The 18,267-nt window shown below is 35.2% G+C and overlaps 1 protein-coding gene across 3 annotated transcripts in view; it reads left to right on the top strand.

The window, feature by feature from the left end:
- RFX3 (regulatory factor X, 3 (influences HLA class II expression)) overlaps nt 1–18,267 on the top strand; it is a 309,220-nt gene that overhangs the window by 186,319 nt on the left and 104,634 nt on the right. For all 3 annotated transcript variants that reach the window (XM_011988353.1, XM_011988354.1, XM_011988356.1), the window contains one exon: nt 7,454–7,712. In XM_011988353.1, the coding sequence (XP_011843743.1) occupies nt 7,454–7,712 (259 nt within the window). The remainder of the gene's footprint in view (nt 1–7,453; nt 7,713–18,267) is intronic.

The following is an 18,267-nucleotide window of genomic DNA, read 5'->3' as shown; positions in this document are numbered from 1 at the left end:
AAACAGAGGTAGCATAAAAGAAAGAGCGCTGGACTGGGAGATAGCCAGACCAGAGTTCCAGTCTTCCTTCATCTTTTCACTCTCTGTGTCATCCTCAGAGCAAGTGTTCTTACCTCCTCACATCTTACTTTCCCCATCTATAGAAGTGGGGTAACAACTTCTAACCTGTATGATTAACTTCATGTAGATTAAGGAAGATAATATATCCCCCTGTCTCTTAAAAACATTTGTCCCTGGTTCCCAAATGCACCTCTTGTGCTCTCAAACTTTTCTAAGATACTAAAAAGTGGCTCATTCTGACTGCCTTTAGTTATTAACTCAGTCTAGTTCAATCAGACATATAAATGCCCTCACTTCACTGAGCAAGCTTCCAATAAGATCACCTCCTATTGTTGTATCTAATTCGCAGGTTCCAGAATCATCTTACATGGCCCATCACAGTCATGGTCCCTGATTGCAACTCCATTTTCTCATGGTGTATTTTTACCTGTCTGGCCTCAGGACTTTGTAGGTTGTCTCTCTGGCTAGAACATTGCCCTACCTCCTCCTACCCATAAGGCCTTTACCACTATCCCAGCCCAAATCAGAATCCAAACTTCTTACAATAGTCTGTAACAGTGGCTTTTAAGCTTTTAAAACTATCACCCACTGTGAGAATGTTAGGCATACATTTCATACTCTGGTAAGTACATACATACATACCCGGGCATTCACACACACATCATTTATGTGTATGTTCTGTATATGATAGAAACAAAATTTCTAAAAATGATTCTTATTCAGTGTAATAAGCACTGATGTTTTCTAGTCTAGTCTAGTCTCTTTTTTAAATGCTGTTGTGACCTATTAAAATTCATGTCATGACCCACTACTGGATCATGGCCTGCAGTTAAGAAAATTGTTTACACTGCATGCATGTTTAGTTTTTACCTACTTTAACCTCATTTCCTTCTAACAGCTTTCTCATTTGTTGTATCTAAAATACTTAAGACTTCTTCTAATTTCTTTCTAAATATCAGTATCTTTCCTGTGTTGTGTGCTATGTTGTGAGTTTTTGTATTCTCTTCCTAAAATATTATTCTTCCTGTTTTCCGTGGGGCTGACTCCTTTTCATCTTTTAGTTTCAGTCTAAAAAAAAAATCTGGCTTTCAGGGATAACTTTCCTTAACTATCCTATCTAGTATGCTCTCTCTTATTTATTCTACTTTTTTTTTTTTTTCATTTTTTTTTTTGAGACGGAGTCTCGCTCTGTCACCCATGCTGGAGTACAGGGGCTCGATCTCGACTCACTGCAAGCTCCGCCTCCTGGGTTCACGCCATTCTCCTGCCTCAGCCTCCCCAGTAGCTGGGACCACAGGCACCCGCCACCACGTGCAGCTAATTTTTTGTATTTTTAGTAGAGACAAGGTCTCACCGTGTTAGCCAGGATGATCTCGATCTCCTAACCTTGTGATCCGCCTGCCTCGGCCTCCCAAAGTGCTGGGATTATAGGCGTGAGACACCAAGCCTCTGGCCTATTCTACTTTTATATTGTATTTTTTTGCTTTCATAGGAATGAAGAAAACTTCTAATTGTCTTATTTTCTTTCTTATTTTTGCCCACTTTCTCCTTGTGTTATGTAGCCCTAATAACAGTAGAGGTCATGTCTGTGTTGTTCCTTTTATTCTAGGTGCCAGAATAGATGCTTATTAAATATTTGTTAAAAGAATGTATGCAGAGTAGCCTAAAAGCAATAAAATGTTGTACCCATGTAAGATAATGGTTACCATATCTATATTCCATCTTTATAATACAATTTATGGTATGAGATTTACAAGCTACTTTATTTCCTTAATTTATCACTTTCATGCCATTGCTTGATTTTATAGTGACAAGCTTATTGGTTGGAGGATATTCAAAATCTTAGTAAAATACAAAATACAGAATTTAGAGATACTGAGTATCTGAAATTGTGGATAAGACACCTGAAGATAAAGAAAACAGAAAAAATTGGTTATGGCTAAGATAAATTGCCATAATCATTCTAGTTAATAAGTAAGTAGGGAATATTCAAGGTCATCCTTAGCCAAGGTATGTGCTAAGGCACGATGGGAAACAAACGGCACAAAATTACTGAATTCAATGAATCAGAGTCCTGACATTTACATAGAACCTTATAATAGAGTCAGCTATGAAGAAGCTTCTGTCAGCAAGTATACACATATCGATGTGTTCACATTCGTTACTGGATACATATGCAGAACAATGGAAAGATTTCTCTGCTGCTATAGAAATAATATAACATATTTTCATGATTTAGTCTATGATAATCAATACAGAACAAACAAAATGAACACAGCGGTATCTTTTAAATGTGCACAGAATTGCTTGGGGATTTATCTATTTCAGGAATGTACAGTCCAGAAATAGTTAGCTGCTTTCAATCTGATATGCCAAAAATTGAGTCGTTTTCTTGAACATATGTTTAGGAAATTTCTGGAGAAAATAGTGTGCAAGCAGTAACTCTTATGAAGAGTATATTCAGTATACAATATAAAAGATGAGCTGATCTGAGATATCAGAATTAGAGAGTCTATTTCTGGTACCTTAAAAAGAACTGTTTATTTTTGCTGTTGGTGCTTCCTTTTTAAAATTAATTCTTAAGTATGTATTCAGGAGCTTAAAGTATTTAGACATGGAAAAAACCTTTAGGAGTTATCTGTTACTTGTGCATGTTTCTGGCCCTGGTTCTGGCTCCAGGGACTCCAACAAGTGGGTTCATGCTTGTCTTCTTACCTTTAAGGGACAGTGGCTAAGGATATGATGATGATGATGATGATTAATTTGGAGATGGAGTCTCGCTCTGTTGCCCAGGCTGGAGTGCAGTGGTGTGACCTCAGCTCACTGCAACCTCCATCTCCCAGGTTCAAGCGATTCTTCTGCCTCGGCTTCCCAAGTAGCTGGGATTACAGGTGTGTGCCACCATGCCTGTCTGATTTTTTGTATTTTTTTTAGTAAAGACGGGGTTTCACCATGTTGACCAGGCTGGTCTCAAACTCCTGACCTCAGGTGATCCATCCACCTCAGCCTCTCAAAGTGCTGGGATTGTGGGCATGAGCCACCGTGCCTGGCCCAGCTAAGGATATTATAATCTGCCTGTATTACTCAACCCAGTGTTTGAAAGTCTCCCCCATTTCCAATTGCAAGTGTATTTTTGTCAAAGCCGAATTCAGACAATTTATCACACTTCATTCCTTAATATAATTGTGTGCTTTTTCTCTCTAAAAATTGCTACTCTTTACCCCAGTGTGTGTTTATAGAGTAGCCAAGCCTTGTCCATAGTCGCACAATGTAGTAATGGGGATAGTTTATGGATTAGGCATACTCTTTAGTGACTTTATCCCTTCTCCTCTTCTTTGGTCATTTTTTAGCTTATGAACTGACTTTGAGGGCTATATAGAGATTTTATATATCTGTGATGCATTTATTTGCATTACTGTCCTTTACTGAGTATAATGATACAAAGAGGACAGGCCCAAAAGCTGCAGTGATCCCTTGGGATGTTTTTCTTATGGTGGGGTAGCAACTTCCATGATCACAGAACATCTAAAATTCCAATCTGAAGTGGTACGTATCTTCTGAAATGGCCCTGCCTTTTCCATGGCTTCTTCTTTACAGTTGCAGGTACATCGTCTATAGGCCTCTTTCTGGGTAATAATGGAGAATAGTGTAGTGTAATAGTGTAGTGCTAGAAAACAGTAAAGTAAGCTGTAAGGAAATCTCAAAATAGCAACAAGAAGTTCATATGGTCCCTATTCCATTTGTTAAGCTATTCCTTAGTAGTTGTTGACATGTATCATTGACAGATGTAAAAAGTTATGTTCCTTTTTTTTGACATAATGGTTGAGAATATAGATTGTTTAGATTCCAGATCCATGATTCATCAGCTCTGTGCTGTAGACTAAGTTATTTAACCAATCCAAACTTCAGTTATTCACCTTGTATGTGAAACAGGAATTATTAATATAACAACACCTACCTCATGGAATTATTATGAAAATTTAATGAGCTAATGCCTAAAAAGCACATAGAATAGTACCTGTTGCATAGTAAATGGTCAGTAAATATTAGCTGTATATAGCTATTATTATGTTTTATTTGAGAAATCTGCTTACTAGTAGGGGGCATCCTGAATCATCCTGCTTGGATGATAAAAAGGAAAGGGGGCACCATGTCCTGCATCTGTCAAAGTATTTATTGTCCTATATCTGTTTCTACAGCTTATTTGACTATACTTAAATATCAACATCAGATTGTGCTGTTTTAAGCATAGTTAAGTGGGGCCACTGTCATATTTGGTAGACAAAAATTAAAATGACCCCAGTTCTCATTTTATCAAAATTTGAAACCAACATGGCTATTTTATTTTATTAAATAAACATGTAAATAAAGAAACAAATGAGATTTCCAGTTGGGAAATACAGCAGTGATGAGAAGAATGGTACATGTATTTTAAGTGACATTTTTCTATGTCACTTTAAAAAAAAACCATTTTCTATGAATCTGTTTCTATCATCACCCCAGACTAAACTTTTTACCTGGATTTGCTGCGGCTCTTTCTGGAAAGGGCACTTTACCCAGTGTGGAATATTTTCAGAACACTCTTATTATTTTACTAAAGTATGTATTGTAAATTACAAGTATAATTTATAATGAGTTAAAAGTACTTGTTTTAAATTAATCAAAAATCTTGGAGTAGTTTAGCATAATTTCTCATGTTTTAACAAAATAAAAGATTTGTGATACAGAAATTTATGAAACTGGCTATTATGTCTACTGTACTTTTAAATATTTTTATTTGTTGACTGCTTAGTGTGCCAGCTATGTACCAGCAACTGTGTTAAGTGTTGAGAGTACTGATGGGAGTAGGAAGACTTGAGGAAATTAACACATCAAGAGCTATGTTTCAGGAATTCAAAGCATGTTGGGAAAGTACAGAGCATAAAACATAACAGCCCTGTGAGGAGTGGCCATAGAGGGCAAAGGATGCAGAAAATAATTTTGAGATAAGGAGCTTCTGTTGGGAGTTTAAGGATGATTAGGACAAAGGAAGGGAGGTGGAAAAAAATGAAAAGGCCTTTCAGGCAGAAGAATCCTTATGTAGTGAAGTAGAAAGGCAAGAGAAAAGGGCACTTTAGCAGGACCAGAAAAATGGTCAATATGATGCGAGTGAAGAGAGCATTTGATAACATGGCTAATACCAAGTCTTGAGATTATGTAGTCACGACCCCCTGATGATTTTTGTAAGATGGACAAGAGTTTTGAACTTTTTTCTGAAGGCAAGAGAGAATCATAGGAAGGTTTTGAAGCAGTTTTATTTTTATATTTGCATTATAGAACATTCTCCTGGCAGCAAAGTTGGAGATAGATTGCAAGAGCAACTGATTAGAGAAGGGAAAATCAATTAGAAGGCAGTTGCAGGTTGATCATCCCTAATGCAAAATCCAAAATCTGAAATGCTCCAAAATTTGAAAGTTTTTGAGCACCAACATAAGAGTGACATCTTTGGTTTCTGATGGTTCAATATATACAAACTTTGTGTCATGCACAAAATTATTTAAAATATTTTATAAAATTACCTTCAGGCTATGTGTATAAGATGTATATGAAACATAAGTGACTTTCATATTTAGATATGGGTCCTATCCCCAGGATCTCTCATTTTATATATGAAAATATTCCAAAATCTGAAAAAAATCCAAAATCCAAAACACTTGTGGTCCCAAGCATTGTTGAAAAGGTATTCTCAGCCTGTATAATAGAGAACATTATGAATTAAAGTAGTGTGTATGATAATGGAAAAAGAGAATTGGAAAATTATTTAGAAGATAAAATTGACAGGACTCAGCAACTCATGTCAGTCAGAAGGAAGAGTAATCAATAATTTCCAACGCTGAGGATGGTGGTGCTGCCCTCTACTGAGAAGCGGAAGTGTGGAAGAAAGAACAAGAGAGGAAAGGAATCTCATCATGTTACATTTTACACAGCCTCCCATATTTCATAGGAGTTCTGAGTAGTGATGACCACTTGGCTGTTAGAAACCCAGATTTAATATTCTTAAAGTATAACTAGGAAATAAAGAGAGCAGTGATACCAACTTACGTAAGATTGTTTACTAAGAGCGTGTAAATGATTATACGGTACTGTATGTAGTAAAGGTCTTTGATCTAAATAAAAATAAGAGCTCAAAACAGAAAACTCAGAAAAATATTAATATTTGAGGATGTGGTAGAAAAATTGGAGATTCCAGAAGGCTCTTGAGAGGTTATGGTAAAAAGCAAAAAGTGGAAAAGAAGGGCCGTAGAAATTAAGGGACAAAAGAAGTTAAGATGTCCAGACTTTAAGATACATATAGGACATGTCTGAAAACATACACACCAAACTCTCAGGAATGGCTAGCTTTAGGAGGTAGCATTGAAGATAATAGCAAAAGAACTGGGAGTTTCTATTTTGTATTTGAATGTTTAAAACATGTTCTATATATATTTTTATAACTTCTTGAGAACTTAGTATTTTAAAATAAAAAGTTAAAAAGATCCTCTTAAAATTGAAGTTATAGTCAATTGAAAATAAAAATAGATGAATCAAATAAGCTTAATCAGAACAGAAAAGGGAGGGAAAGGGTAACATGGAGTGGCCAACAGTGTCATACTATAGATAGGTCACAAGAGATAAGGACTGACAGGAGTCTTTTAGCTTGGTATTTAGCTGTGGTCACAAGTGACCTTATTAAAAGCAGTTCTAATGAAAGGCTAAGGGCAGAAGCTTGACTGTAATTGTTGGAAAGTGGAAAGTGAGGACATGAAGAGTTGGAATAGTCATCTTATAAAGGAGGAGCTTAAGTGTGAAGGGATAGAGAGAGATGAGGGAGGGACTTAGTGTCCAAGGTGAGTAAACTATTTGCTTAAGATCCTTGTAGAGGTAAGAAAGAGATCCATGCTAGCTCCTTTAGTCATGGAGGTTTATTGGGACTCACCCAGGAATGTTAAGTAGTCTGAGTATTAGCAAAGTAGGAGGTAAGTCAACTACTCACACTACTCCTACTTATTCCAGGTTCCAGCTTTTCTAAAACTGGGATTTGTAGTACGTTTTATAAGCAATTGAAGTTGTTCAGCAAGATTTATTGGAGGGAAGAGACCTGAGCTTATTTATATGCTGGAGGTAGGCACCAGGAGAGGGCAAAATCTCTGTAGTACAGAACTAGTTGAGGTACTTATTTAAATGGGTAAACCCTTAATTTGAAAAGTAAATCAAACTGTTTCTGGGAATGAAGTTTTGTACAAAATGCAAAACTTGCCATATTCCGAGGGCTAAGCCAACCAATATGTTTCAATTACATTCATATTAGGAAAAAAATTAATAAGATGACATAAATAAGCTAGTAAATTTCTTTTTTCTTCTTCTTCTTCTAAAGCCGAACAACAACGTATCCTTACACAGAGACGCAGATGTACAGCCAAAACACTGGAGGGAATTACTTTGATACTCAAGGGAGTTCCGCCCAGGTGACTACCGTGGTCTCATCCCACAGTATGGTGGGCACTGGTGGGATTCAGATGGGCGTCACAGGAGGACAACTCATCAGCAGCTCTGGAGGAACCTATCTGATTGGCAACTCAATGGAGAATTCTGGTCACTCAGTGACACACACAACTCGGGCCTCCCCAGCGACAGTAAGTATTTGAGTTTTTGGTAGTTTAATTTAGCTTTTAATAGTCTCTAATGAACATTTCCTTTTATAGAGGGAAAAGAACAACACAGATGGGACTGGGGCAAGAATGTGTTAGATAGTTTTAATATTGTGATAGTTTGCAGAATATAGTCTATGTAGTATTATGCAGAATGTTACTGATACGTATGCCCTCTAATCAGGTGAATTAGAGTTTTTAATTTTACTGGCAAATTAGAAAGGTGAGTTTTGCTCATTGAACTGCTGGTATTCATAAGCTGTCTTCCATCAGTAAAATATCTTAAATTTATATAGAAAGAACTCACTTTCATATTATGCTTATTTTATGAGATAAAAGCCAGGCAGTAATACAGAGAATAAAATATAATTTAGCTTGGAATTTTCACTTCTTTCAACAATAATATTTATGCTAGCTCATCCCCAGAGAAGTTACATTATGTAAGCCAGCATTTCCCAAACCTTAAATATGTAAATTTTGCCATATTCTCATGCCAACTGTATTATTACTAACTTAATACGTTTTCTAAGTTGACTCACTTTTAAAATAGAAAATCGTGTGTAATTTTTTCCTAATACATATTGAAATCAGTGTTTAAATAGTAAAATTAAAAATATTTACTCACGTGTCATGTATAAATTCGTGTTTCATTCCACCAGAGAGATACTTTAGGAAGCATTAGTATAGGTGATTCAGATGAAAAATATTTGTGTTGGTTCTGATCATAGATATGAGTGAATAGTATCTTAGTCTTAGGAACATACATATTTAAGTTAAATTTAATAGATATATTTATTTTAACACATTGGGTTATTCTTCGTTTGTGGGGTTTGTTTGTTTGTTTGTTTTTGTTTTTTTAGATGAAGTTTCACTCTTTGGCCCAGGCTGGAGTGGCAGTAGTGCAATCTCAGCTCACTGCAACACCTTCCTTCTGGGTTCAAGTGATTCTCCTGCCTCAGCCTCCCAAGTAGCTGGGACTACAGGCACATGCCACCATGCCCAGCTAATTTTTGTATTTTTTTTAGTAGAGATGGAATTTCACCATGCTGGCCGGGCTGGTCTCAAACTCCTGACCTTAGGTGACCCACCCTCTTCAGCCTCCCAAAGTACTGGGATTACAAGCATGTGGGCCACTGAGCCCGGCCAACACAATGTATTTTAATGTACTGAAATGATGTAATAGAAATAGCCATAGAAAGTTTTGCAGAATTTGATATCATCAAACTCTAGCCTGAACTTCTGTTTTTCACCTCAACTAAGCATATGAGAATGGTCATTTAGAACCACATAGCTAAAGCAGCAATGGAATAGATTTTCTAGGTGTTACATATAAAAGGGTGCTGGGGATTTGAATTAAGGAGATGTATCCCATTTTATCATCTCATCATACAGTTTGTTCTTGCAATGAAATAGAGATAGAAATAAATTGGGGAGAAAATAGTAATATGAGAAGCTTTATATTTCTCATTTTATGGATTTTCTCCAGGATATTATATGTGCTTGGTAAGTACTCTGTATATACTTTGTATATTTGTAGTAATTTCTTGTGTTCCTACTTTAATCATTCAGTGCCTTTTCCCTAATACATTTTTTAAAAACTCTTGATTTTAATTCAGTATTTGTTACTAACATCAGAATAGATGACTAGCTCTTCTGAGCGGAGAGTTCCTTTTTGTAATTTTTTTCTTTGTAATTTTGAAGCATTTCTTATGTGTATTTATTGTCTCTTGCTTTTAATAATATTAAATACAGTATTTGAAACCTTTTAGTCACACTAGTATATTTATGTAGATTAGAAGCAAGGGAATTGCTACTGATAAACCATAGCTTTTCTGTATCTCAGTTCCCCTTATCAGTAAAATAAGACGTTGGTTAGACTAAATGATTTCATAATTTCCTCCTACTTTAGAACCATTAGATTTACAAAGGAATTATAAAATATTCTAGATGTAAAAATATATCTTCAACATAAAAAGAAAAGAGATAGACAAAGGTGGCAATAGTATATAGCACTCCTCCTGTAGGCCACCTAGAAAATTATTTTCAGTGAAAGGAAAATACCACTTATCAAGGCCTTAGGAAAACTGAAAAACGGGGCAAAATTTGCCTTTCCCACTTTCATTTCACCCACCCTCTCTTATTCTAACATACTATCCTTTGAAACCCCATTCCTTTCCTGCCTTACCTCCTCTAGGTGTTCCTACTTGCCTTCATGCTGATTCTGATACCTGTTTAACATCCTCATCAACTGGATGTGGGTTTACTAAATTTATTTGCTCTCTCACTAAATTAACCAAATTGTTTAATCCAGCTCATGTAAATACAGTTGCATTGCTAACCTTTATAGTTTGATTCTTCTTCTTCTATTTTTTTTTTTTATAAGGGATACACTTTCTATGTAGGTATGTAGGTATTAAAGGTGGCATTACTCCTTAAGTTATCCATTATACAAATTTGATGTGTGATTTTTATTATACTAACTGGTAAATTAAACAGATAAAGTAACTGAATTATAAAAACTGGGAATAGTTGAAAACTTTTACAAAACACCAATTTATAATATCAATTGTATATATTAATTTTGTACTAAAAATATTCATATTTGAGGTTGTTTTGTTAAGGATAAAAATTCTAAGGTGATTTTTTTCTTTTTTTTTGGTTTTGCTTTCTTTTTTATAAGAAAATCTTCCTTTTTAACAAAAAGAATACAAAAGTTAAGGGAAAAAAAAGGTAACTTTTGCATGGAAAAATCACAGTGATCTCACCAAAGCCCATATTGATTGATAGTGTGGTACTTGTCTAAATATACTTCTGCTAGTGTTTTTGTATTACCTTGAATTGATTATTGAAAAGTATATTTGATTTAAATCCCCTTCTCAATTGTACTGAAGATCTGCTTGACTCACAGTGAGGTTGTGATTCTCAGTTTACAGTTTCACATCTGTTACTGTAGTAAAATTAACAAAGTTGAAGTCCCGTGAAACCTATTTAAGATTTCGTATCATCCGCCTCTTGCCAAATGTTAGAAATGCTAACCATAGATTTTTGGTTGTTTTCACTCCTAAAAATCAAGTTTTTTTTGTTTTTTTGTTTTTTTTTTTAAGGAGATGCCATGTCATTAAATGGAATTTAATTGAGTTTATGTATATTTTTCATTTACTGTAGAATCGTACAAAAGATTGTATATGAACACAATCTTTAAAGATTTGTTGGTCAAGACTCAAGCCATTTCTTTCCAAACATTGAGCCCATCTGTACCATATAAGTTCAGTTTTCCTTACTGTTCTTTAGTGTTCAACATATAACCTGTAGAATGACTGATGCAACTTACTGTGCAATAGTAGCCTATACTGTGGCCGAAATTCTTGACTGAGAAATCGTCCTTTGGGTCACTCCTTAGGGGACTATCAGTAAGTGTAATGCATAGTCAGTTAATTCAGTTGATGTAAAACTAGCTGTGTTTGGGTACTTGGGAATAGCACAAACCAAACACTTGGCCCAGTTCCTGTGGCAAAGTTTTCTGCTCCAGTTCTTAGAATCATTGCCTTGACACTCTCTCTTACATTTACCTGTACCTATACAAAAAAACTTTTATTTAAAATTTTAAGGAATAATTTCTTACCAAAACGAAAAGTTTATCCTAATGTGCAAATCAATTTCTTGAGATATATTAATGAAAAAAAGCGAATTGATTTGATATTGAAGCCACTACTAAGAAAAATGATTAGCACTTTTCTTACTTAGTCTGATGTTCAACATAAAACCTAACACCGTCTTTCTCATACTGGAAGAATCTCTGAGTCATTAACAGAAAAATTTTATTTGAGCATATGATTTATTCTTATAACTTTAAATGAAAAAAATTTGCATAAAGGTGTCTTAATATTTGGCTTATGCATTGTACAGTTTTTCAGTTTTCAAGGTACTTAGAAATCTCAGCATTTTTCTGGTGAGGTACTGGAGAAAACGGAACGCTTATACACACTGCTGGTTGCAGTATAAATTACTTCAAACATTGTGGAAGACAGTGTCGCAATTCTTCAAAGGCCTAAAGTCAGAACTCCCATTTGACCCATCAGTCCCATTACTGGGTATACACCCAAAGTAATAGAAATTATTCTGTTATAAAGACATATGCATGCATATGTTTATCGCATCACTATTCACAATAGCAAAGACATGAAATCAACCCAAATGCCCATCAGTGATAGACTGGATAAAGAAAATATGGTACATATACACCATGGAATACTAAGCAGCCATAACAAAGAATGAGATCATGTCCTTTGCAGGGACATGGTTGGAGCTGGAGGCCATTATCCTTAGCAAACTAATGCAGGAACAGAAAACCAAATACTGCATGTTCTCACAAGTGGAAGCTAAATGATGAGAATACATGGACACATAGAGGGGAACAACACACACTGGGCCTTAGAGGAGGGTAGAGGGTGGGAGGAGGGAGAGGATCAGGAAAAATAACTAATGGATAATAGGCTTCACACCTAGGTGATGAAATAATTGGTACAGTAAATCCCCATGACACACATTTACTTGTATAACAAACCTGCCCATCCTGCACAAGTATCCCTGAACTTAAAACAAAAGTTTAGAAAGTCAGCATTTGTTAATTTGGTAACAAATTTTATATGATGAATACATTCTGTCAACTACTAATATTCAAATTTAGTCAAAATACTATTTCTCCTTTGATTACTGTTTCCTTTTATATGGTCCATGTGTGTATAATTATGTATATAGATATATACATCCATGTTTTTACTTATGTAAATACATACACATACATTTAAAGACATTTCCTGTGGATAATATTAAATAGCAATTTTGAGAAAGATTTTATAACATTTTTATTGAATTATCACTGGATATGGGTTCAGCTAAGTTGTGACCTGAATATGTTAGGGATCTGTTTATTGCTACTATTTCAGTAGCACATGGACATTAAGGTAGAAGAATTGGCTACAGTCATAAATCTGAACTCATTATACATCTGTCTTCTAACTATATCAGCATAATATTTCCCTCTGTTTTCATTCATTTGATATTCTAATGTATTTTTCATGATTATTTTTCTATATAATCACATCATTTATAGAATTTTAGAGTTTTGGAACTGAACATACTTTTCACTTGAAGATTAAAAGTTTGTGAATGTAGTTAGTGATTTTTTTGGTGCTCATCACAACATAATTTATCTTATACCAGAGTATGCAGTAATTACCAACTTGCTTTAAAAAGCCTTATTTACTTACTCTCACATAAAATAGTATTTTTATTCTTAGATGGTTATGTATGGAGTTTTTTTTAATTCTTCTTAATACTTAAGATTACATTAATCATTTTTGAGACTGTGATATGAAAGTTAATTTTTACACCTTTATGTATATACATTTAGTATTTATATATGTTAATGGGATGTTGCTAAAATTAGATCCCACCAAGAGGCACAAGAAAAATATGTTGAAATTAATATTGTTCATGTTTCCACCTCTTTTGATTAATGTAAAATATTATAATTTATTTAATTATTTGGAGGAAAATTTGAAAGTCCATCTGCTGCTATATAAGTAAAAGTTTGGCCTAGTTTATATGATTAATAGAAAGTTAAGAATTAATTTAAGAATTGTGAGTGCTTTTATTTATTTATTCTTGGCTTGGCATGTTTATGAATTTGGTGTAAGAGAATGCTTTTTCTAAAAGGATAAATATGTTTAGCTCTCCAAAATAATTTTACCTTCTTATTCTTTTGCTTCTGTGTTACCAACGGCCATGTGTTTGATTTTAAAATTTTAATTTATTTATATGAATTAGTTACACGTTCTTAAGTTGCACGTTCAAAAGATATAAGAAAGTGCATGAGTCTCTCTCACCTGTTTCCCAATTCTCATCCTTAGAGACAACCAATATTACCACGTTCTCTCTTATCTTTTTTTAAAATTATTATTATTATTATTATTATTATTATTATTATTATTTTGAGACAGAGTCTCACTCTGTCACTCAGGCTGGAGTTGAGTGGCGTGATCTCAGCTCACTGCAACCTCCGCCTCCCGTGTTCAAGAGATTCTGCCACCTCAGCCTCCCTTGTAGCTGGGATTACAGGTGTCCACCACCATGCTTGGCTAGTTTTTTGTATTTTTAATAGAGACAGTGTTTCACCATGTTGGCCAGGCTGGTCTCAAACTCCTGACCTCAGGTGATCTGCCCACCCCAGCCTCCCAAAATGCTGGGATTACAGGCATGAGCCACCGTGCCCTGCCACCAAGTTTTTAAAGTATTATTCTAGCAATATTCTAGCAGGATATGCAAGCAGAATATATATTTTTTCACTCTCTCTGTTTTTCATTTTTTTTACACAAATGGTAAGAAAAATGCCACATCTTATGTCTTGGAGACTTTTTGTTTCATATTAGTATATGAAGGACTTCCTTATATTTAAGGGAAATGATTATATTAGAAGGAGCTGAATTGCCCATCTATCTTACCGGAGGAAAAAATGTTGAAATAATATTAGATTATTGGTTATGACTACATTGAGACAGAAAAGCAATATAGTCACATGAGATGAACACTTCTGTCTAATTATCATATATGAAGATACGCTTAGAAGAAATTTTAAGTTAGAAGTATGCATAAATTATGCATAAATCACAGTTCTTATTTTATGTGAAAAACAGTAATTTCTGTTTAAAATAATTTACTAAGTTTTACAGTTAGCCTCAATATATTTTTTTAAAAAACTCTGTCCACTTATTTTGGCAGAAACATGTATCACCATTATGATCTTAGCTTTTTCTGTTTTCCTGTGTCCCTTTTCCCCTGGGCCAACTCAGTCCCTCAAATGAAACTCCTCAGACAGAGTACCATGAACCGTCTGCTTCCTACACTAAACCATAAATTGACTGAAGGATCTGGGCCTCATTTTCAAAGCATTTAATAAAATGGGGCTTTGAATGACTTGTAGTCTCCATAACTTCATCTGTATTCCATTCAGCTGTCAGTCAGTTCCACACTGCTCCAGCCTCGAAGCTGATAAGATCTAGAGGCAGTAATTTTACCATTAGAGCTGTAAGACATTCCACTCCTAGAAATCTTGATAAACTAGCAGGTTAAGACAAAGAGAATGACAGGGTCCTTCATTCTTTCCTGAGCATAGCCAGTGAATTACTCTGAATTTTAAAGCAAAATATAATGAATTATTTTATTTTTTAGCTACTTCATATTTGAAACAGCATTTCAGAACACAGGTGTAGGGGTAACATGCCAGAAAAAGCTAGGTTCTTTGTCATACAAGATCTAGATAAGCAAAGTTTAATGATGCTCAAAAATTGTACTTATAAATATTAGAGTAACCTATATCTCAGGCAACCTCTTAAATATCTTTTGCTTGATCCTTCCTTAGGTCTACAAGTCAAGTTTTATGTTAAGTTACTAGTTTGAAACCAGCATAATTTTTAAAGAAAAAAGCTCCACCAACTTAATGCTTCACTTATAAAGATTAGATAATCCAGATAAAATATGAAATGCTTTGGTGCAGATTGAAATATTAATTAAAATATTAATATCATAGTCTATGAGTGACATATGAGTCAATATTAGACTCAAAAAGTTTCAATACTGCCTCTTCTACTGGTCCATGTGTTTAATTTAAAGGGAAAAAATACGACACAGTGCCTATGACCAATAGTCAGTTCTCTGAGAGAGAATTTCTCCATGTTCCTGTGCATATTAGTTCATCCCCCAAAGTGTGTGATTTGATTACCACTTTCTCAGTACACATAACTCCAGTTGTTGTGTTTATTGGCCACAGAATTATCTGGTTTCCTTTAAACTCTAGTTACAGCATTTGATTGTAACTATTGGTGTTAGTAAATTCCATGACGTAGGAGTTTTGTAATCTAAGGACTTAGAAATAATTTTACATATACACTTCCAATTTACTAAGTGTAAGTTTGAGTGACTTTTTCATCTGTCTCATAAGAACGGAAGATGTGATGTTTAATTGTGCTTTTAAAATTATAGGAAAGATGCAGTTAGGCCAAAGAAAGGAAATGTGAAAATCAAAGGGAGGTAAAGAGGTCAGAACTTGCAGATGATATTATTGTGTACTTGATAAAAATCATAGAGAATGAAATTAAAAACTATAACAACTAATAAGACATTTTAGTAAGGTGGCAGTACAATTTTTTTTTCTTTCGAGAGAGAGTGTCACTCTGTCACCCAGGCTGGAGTGCAGTGGCACAATCTCAGCTCACTGCAACCTCCACCTCCTGGGTTCAAGCGATTCTCCTGCCTCAGCCTCCCTAGTAACTGGAATTACAGGCACCCGCCACCAAACCCAGCTAATCTTTTGTATTTTTAATGGAGACAGGGTTTCATCATGTTGGCTGGGTTAGTCTTGAACTCCTGGCCTCAAGTGATCCACCTGCCTCGGCCTCCCAAAGTGCTGAAATTACAGGCCTGAACCACCACGCCCAGCCACAAAATTAATACACAAAGAAATCAATAGCTTTTCTAAATAGTTAGAAAATGTAATAGAAACAAAGATCTCATAATAAAAACAAAAAATACCTGGCAACAAACTAATAATAAGTGTGCAAGATCCAGTTGCTGAATAAGAAATACCTAAAGTTCCCCAGGGACACAAAGGGAAACTTGAATAACTGGAAAGGCATGCCATATTCTTGGATAAGAAATTTCAGTATTAAACATTTAATCTCCCTAAGTTAACATAAAATGTTGCCGGGCACGGTGGCTCAAGCCTGTAATCCCAGCACTTTGGGAGGCTGAGGCGGGCGGATCACGAGGTCAGGAGATCGAGACCATCCTGGCTAACCCGGTGAAACCCCCGTGTCTACTAAAAAATACAAAAAACTAGCCGGGCGAGGTGGCGGGCGTCTGTGTTCCCAGCTACTCGGGAGGCTGAGGCAGGAGAATGGCGTAAACCCGGAAGGCGGAGCTTGCAGTGAGCTGAGATCTGGCCACTGCACTCCAGACCGGGCGACAGAGCCAGACTCCTTCCCCAAAAAAAAAATAAATAAATAAAATAAAATAAAATAAAATAAAATGTTTCAACATAATCTCAGTTATAATGCCAGTAGATTTTTTGACAAGAAAGGCTGTTCATGTAAATAAACTTGCAAGAATTGTATAGAAAATTTTGTAAAAATAAAAGTAATGAGGGATGGGGTAGAGGGAAACAACCTATCAGATATTACAGTGTATATAAAATTATAATAATTAAAACAATTGTCTAGGCACATGAATAGACTGGTAAATGAAAGACTAGAGACCAAGTAGGCCAAATGCGTGCAGGAATATTGTATATAATAAAGGAGGCATTGCCTGTGAGTTGAGAAGTCATGGATTATAAGTAAATGATATTTGAAACAACTGAATATTTTATAAAAGAAAATTAGATTGGTTCATATATTAGTCTTTATATCAAAATTAATTTCACTTGGATAGAAAAATGTGTTTTATTATTAGAGTGGGAAGCATAATATAAAATCCAGAAGCTATAAGGAAAATATTGATAGACTCAGTTATATAGTGGTGAAAACATTCTGCTGAGAAAACCACAGTAAACAAAGGCAATGGTGAAACAACAAACTGGCATAAAGTTTTGAGGTATTATACTCAAAGGACTAATTTTTTAAATATGTAGACCACTCTTACAAATCCATCAGAAAAAAATAACGAAAACGGAGCAAATACAAGAACAGGCAGTCCAATGAAAAGGAAGTGAAAAAATAAACTACAAAGAAATACCACCTTTCATCCCATACAAGCAATGTGGAAGAGGTTGGTAAGCCTTGCTAAGTGTGTAAGGAAACAGATACTCTCAATCATGATTGATGGGAATCTAAATTGGCACAAAATTGGAGAGCAATGTGGAAATTTTTTATCAAAATTAAAAATACACATATCCTTTGACTCAGTGAGTGTGCTTCCAGGAATTTATCATACTGATAATACTCTTATGTATATGAAATGCTACATAAAAACTATATTTGTGGTAGACTTATTTGTAATAGGAAAAGATTGGGGTCGGACACGGTGTTTCACGTGTGCAATCCCAGCACTTTGGGAGCCTGAGGTGGGTGGATCACCCGAGGTCAGGAGTTCGAGACCAGCCTGACCAACATGGTGAAACCCATCTCTACTAAAAATACAAAAATTAGCTGGGTTTGGTGGCAGGCACTTGTAATCCCAGCTACTTGGGAGGCTGAGGCAGGAGAATCACTTGAACCCAGGAGGCGGAGGTTGCAGTGGGCCAAGATCGTGCCATTGCACTCCAGCCTGGGTGACAGAGACTCTGTCTCAAAAAAGAAAGAGATTCGAAACCACCTTATCCATTAGCAGGGAAATATGTAAATAAATGTTAGTACTTTTATCTCTTAAGTGGAATTACATATAGCCCCTAGATAATGAGGCAGTATATATGTGTATGTGTATGTGTGTATATATATATATGCTATGTAGCATGCTTATATATGTATATATAGGCAGTATATGTGTG

The sequence above is a fragment of the Mandrillus leucophaeus genome, unplaced genomic scaffold (assembly GCF_000951045.1).
Source record: "Mandrillus leucophaeus isolate KB7577 unplaced genomic scaffold, Mleu.le_1.0 Scaffold329, whole genome shotgun sequence".
Classification (NCBI taxonomy): Eukaryota; Metazoa; Chordata; class Mammalia; order Primates; family Cercopithecidae; genus Mandrillus; species Mandrillus leucophaeus.
The sequence above is the reverse complement of the archived record's forward strand: the minus strand, read 5'-3'. Positions and strand labels throughout refer to the sequence as shown.